The following is a 3836-nucleotide window of genomic DNA, read 5'->3' as shown; positions in this document are numbered from 1 at the left end:
AGGGAGGAGGGATATGGGGGGGACATAGGGAGGACAAGGGCACATGGGGGGCTCATTGGGGATGTGTGGGACATTGGGGGAGACCGGGAGGGGCATGGGGGGGATATGGGGACATTGGGGACATGGGGAAGATGGAGAGGTCATAGGGGACATGGGGACATGGTTGATGGGGGACCCCCTCACACTTCCCCAGGCCTGGACAGACGAAGGTCCCCCCCATCCTCCTCCTCCTCCTCCTCAGCCACGCAGAGGAATGGGGACCCCTGGGGACACTGGGGACCCCTGTGGGACCCCCGGGTGAGTTTGGGGTCCCAGGCTTATACTGGGGACATGCCAGGCCCATACGCGGAGGTTCTGGAGTGATACTGGGGGTCTCAGGCCCATACTGGGAGGTCCCAGCTCCATACTAGGACATCCCAGTCCCCTACCAGCAGGCCCCATGCCCACACTGGGAGGTTCTGGGGTGACACTGGGGGTCACTGACCCATATGGGAAGTCCCAGGCCTATACTGGAAGGTCTTAACCCCATACTGGGAGGTCCCAGGTGCCACTGAGTGTGTCCCCCAGGTGGGGTCCTGCGTGCCCCTGGGTGTGTGTCCGAGGTCTGTGACAGGTGTGTGTCCCCAGGTGGGGTCCTGTACCCCTTCGGACCAGGAGTGGGGGATGAGGCCACGCACCACGAGGATGACGGGACGAGCCCTGAGATCTTCCTGCAGGAAAACTTCTCCTTCTTTGGGCGTGCCCACCGCTCACTCTATGTGGGTCCTGTGACTGGGAGGACAGGGGGGAGGTGGCATTTGGTGGGTGACACAGGTGGAGGGTGACACCAAGGGGAGGGTGGCAAGTTGGATGTGGCCACCAGAATTGGTGTCACCTCTTCCTCCTCCTCCTCCTTGACCATGTCAGTGAATGGGGACCCCATGGGGATCCCTGGGGACACTGGGGACACCTGTGGGACCCTCAAGTGGTTTTGGGGTCCCAGACCCATACTGGTAGGTTCTGGGGTGACACTGAGGCTCCCAGGCTCATACTGGGAGGTTCTAGGGTGACAGACTGGAGGTTGAGGGTCATCACAGTTGGGGCCACCATGACAGGAGTCACCATGGTTGGGATTCCCATGACTGAAGACACTGTACCTGGGACCACTGTGGAGGGTCACTATGGTTGGTGCCCCCCAGGTGTGTCCCATGGGTGACCTTTGCCTGTAGGTGAACAACAATGGTGTGGTGTCCTTCGGGACAATGGTCCCAGAGTTCACCCCCCAGCCCTTCCCACTGCCAGGCCACCACCCCTTTGTGGCACCATACTGGGCCGATGTGGACACCCGTCTGGGAGGGGACGTCTTCTACCGGCAGAGCCGGGACCCCCAGCTGCTGGCACGCCTGGCCCAGGACCTGGCACCTGCTGTGCCACCTGGGGACCCGCCCCCACAGCCCACCTGGGCATTCGTGGCCACCTGGGACCGTGTGGCCTATTTCGGGGCTGCCTCGGACAAGGTAGGACATGGGACAAGGTGGGGGGGGGCTCAAATATCTTGACCTTCAACCGTGACGTCCCTAACTATGGCGGCACCAAAGGTTTGGAGACACAACTGGGAGTCACAGTGACATGGTGACAATGTTCCCCTGCAGGTGAACACCTTCCAGGCTGTGCTGGCCTCTGACGGTGTCACCTGCTTTGTCCTGCTCAACTATGGGGACCTGCAGTGGACAACTGGCATTGCTAACCAGGGGGACCCCCGCACTGGTCTGGGGGGCATCCCTGCACAGGTGGAGACACAGAGAGGGACAGGGGACACTGGGTGTGGGGACATCCCTGTGCAGATGAGGACAGTCCAAGGGATGGGGATAGGAGGGATTCTGGGCTTGAAGGGATAAAGATTTTTGGGGTGGAATTAAGGGAATCTGGGTGGAATTAAAGGGATTTGGGGTGAAATTAGGGGGATTTTAAGTAGGATTTAAGGGAATTTGGGGTAGAATTAAGGGGATTTGTGGTGAAATTGGGAATTTTAGGTGGAATGAAGTGGATTTGGGGTGAAATGAAGCTCATTTTGGGTAAAATTCAATGGGAATTTGGACAGAATTCATCCCCCACCTTCTCATGTCCCCTGTTCCCCTCCCTTCATGTCCCCCCCTGTTCCCCTGTCTTCTCCCCTGCAGGCTGGGTTCAACAGTGGGGATGATGTCCACTACTACAATGTGCCGGGGTCACGCACGCCCGCAGTGCAGACCCTCAGCCACCGCAGCAACCTGGGGGTCCCAGGGCGCTGGGCTTTCCGTGTCGACCACTTCGAGGCCACTGAGGGACCTCCAGGGACCCCTGGCAGCCTGTCAAAGACCCCTGAGGCCCCCTGGAGTCCCTCAGCACCCCCTAAGACCCCCTCAGTATCCCCCAACTCCCCCAGGACCAGAGAGGAGCAGGTGTATGTCTGTGGGTCATGAGTGGATGACACTTGGGACATTTGGGGTGGGGGGAGGGTTGCCTAACAGCCCTCACCCCACCCCTGCAGAAGGATATGCCCCCACAGAGGCCACATTTTAATGGAAACAGCAATAAACACCCGCTGAGCAACACCCACGTGCAGGTGTGTTTACACAGATGCATGTGGGCAGCAACACAGGTGTCATGTGTGAAATGTGTACCCTGCCTGTTCCCATGAAGGTGACGAAATCAGCTGGGGAGGGAAATTGTCAGTGAGGGGTCACAACATCTGTGTTGTACATGGATGTGACAGACACACACCTGGGGCACACATAGGTGTGACATAGGTACACCTGGGTAACATCTGTTGCCAGATGCTCTACACCTGGACAGGAACTCACACACTCCTACATGGTGTTACACTTGGACAACACCTGAGTTCCACACAGATGTGGATCCACCTGGATAACACCTGCTGCAATACAGCACTACACCTGGACAACTCCTGGGTTGCACAGAGGTTTACCATCACCTGGACACCACCAGCCCAGCTGAGATGGTGTCCAGGTGATGAAACCAAGGGCAGAGTAAGGGAAAGGGTTTGGGTTACAGTTAGGGGTTAGTGGTTAGGGCTATGATTTGGTTAGGAGTAGGGACTTACAGTTAGGGTAGGTTAGAGTGAGGTTAGGGGTTATGGTTAGGATCAGAGGTTAGGGTTAGGGATGCTTTTATTAAATAGCTATATGCTTTTATGTAATATTGGAGCGGCGTAGTTTTTCATTATTAGTATCTGTAGTTATCTTTTTGGGGGCAGGATGTCATAGAGACTAATGTAGTGCTAGATTTTTTAGTGAGAAATATTTTTCAGTAAAGGGTGCAAGGATTGTGCAGAAGAACTGGTAAAGTCATCCAATATTAAGCCTTATTTTGCTTTACATCAGCACTGTCCTTTCTTACAGATCTTTGGTGAAGACAAAGGGGTCAGGGTTTACTTTCTAAATTAGTTACACTTTCAATGATCTGTTTATTAACTGACACCAAGATCACTTAGGAGCAACTTATGGTTGGTGTGGGGAGGAGCCCAGAAGAGAAGGGGCTGATGGAGATGTCTCAAACACCAAGAGCTATCCAGGGACTGTTGGTGAAGAAGCAAGAACACGATGTGACTGTAGAAGAGGCCATGTGAGGTAGGGCACCATTTTTCTGGCACAAACATCCCTGTTCCAGACCCTGGAGACACAACAAACAAAAGGCAGCATCAGCACAGGAAAGGGCAGGATCTGTTGACCAAAGATTGATGTAGCAGGGGGGAGAAGAGACCACTCAAGACCCCCAAACCCTCCGATCCACTTTCAGAAAGATCTGAAAGAAGGGACTGTGCATGAGCATTAATGTCCAGAGACAGTCACCAGCTA

At 55.2% G+C, this 3836-nt stretch overlaps 1 protein-coding gene across 1 annotated transcript; it reads left to right on the top strand.

Moving 5' to 3' along the window:
• Positions 1 to 170: 170 nt before the first annotated feature.
• On the top strand, positions 171 to 2573 carry LOC108445797 (sushi, nidogen and EGF-like domain-containing protein 1; the record flags this gene model as incomplete). Its single annotated transcript, XM_017730614.1, has 5 exons — positions 171 to 297; positions 628 to 758; positions 1209 to 1496; positions 1632 to 1769; positions 2160 to 2573. Coding segments are annotated over 5 exons (966 nt in total), but the record flags the coding sequence as incomplete, so codon positions are not given.
• Positions 2574 to 3836: the final 1263 nt, after the last annotated feature.

This window comes from Corvus brachyrhynchos, unplaced genomic scaffold (assembly GCF_000691975.1).
Source record: "Corvus brachyrhynchos isolate BGI_N302 unplaced genomic scaffold, ASM69197v1 scaffold893, whole genome shotgun sequence".
NCBI lineage: Eukaryota > Metazoa > Chordata > Aves > Passeriformes > Corvidae > Corvus > Corvus brachyrhynchos.
Note: the sequence above shows the minus strand (reverse complement) of the source record. Positions and strands in the feature narration are given on the sequence as shown.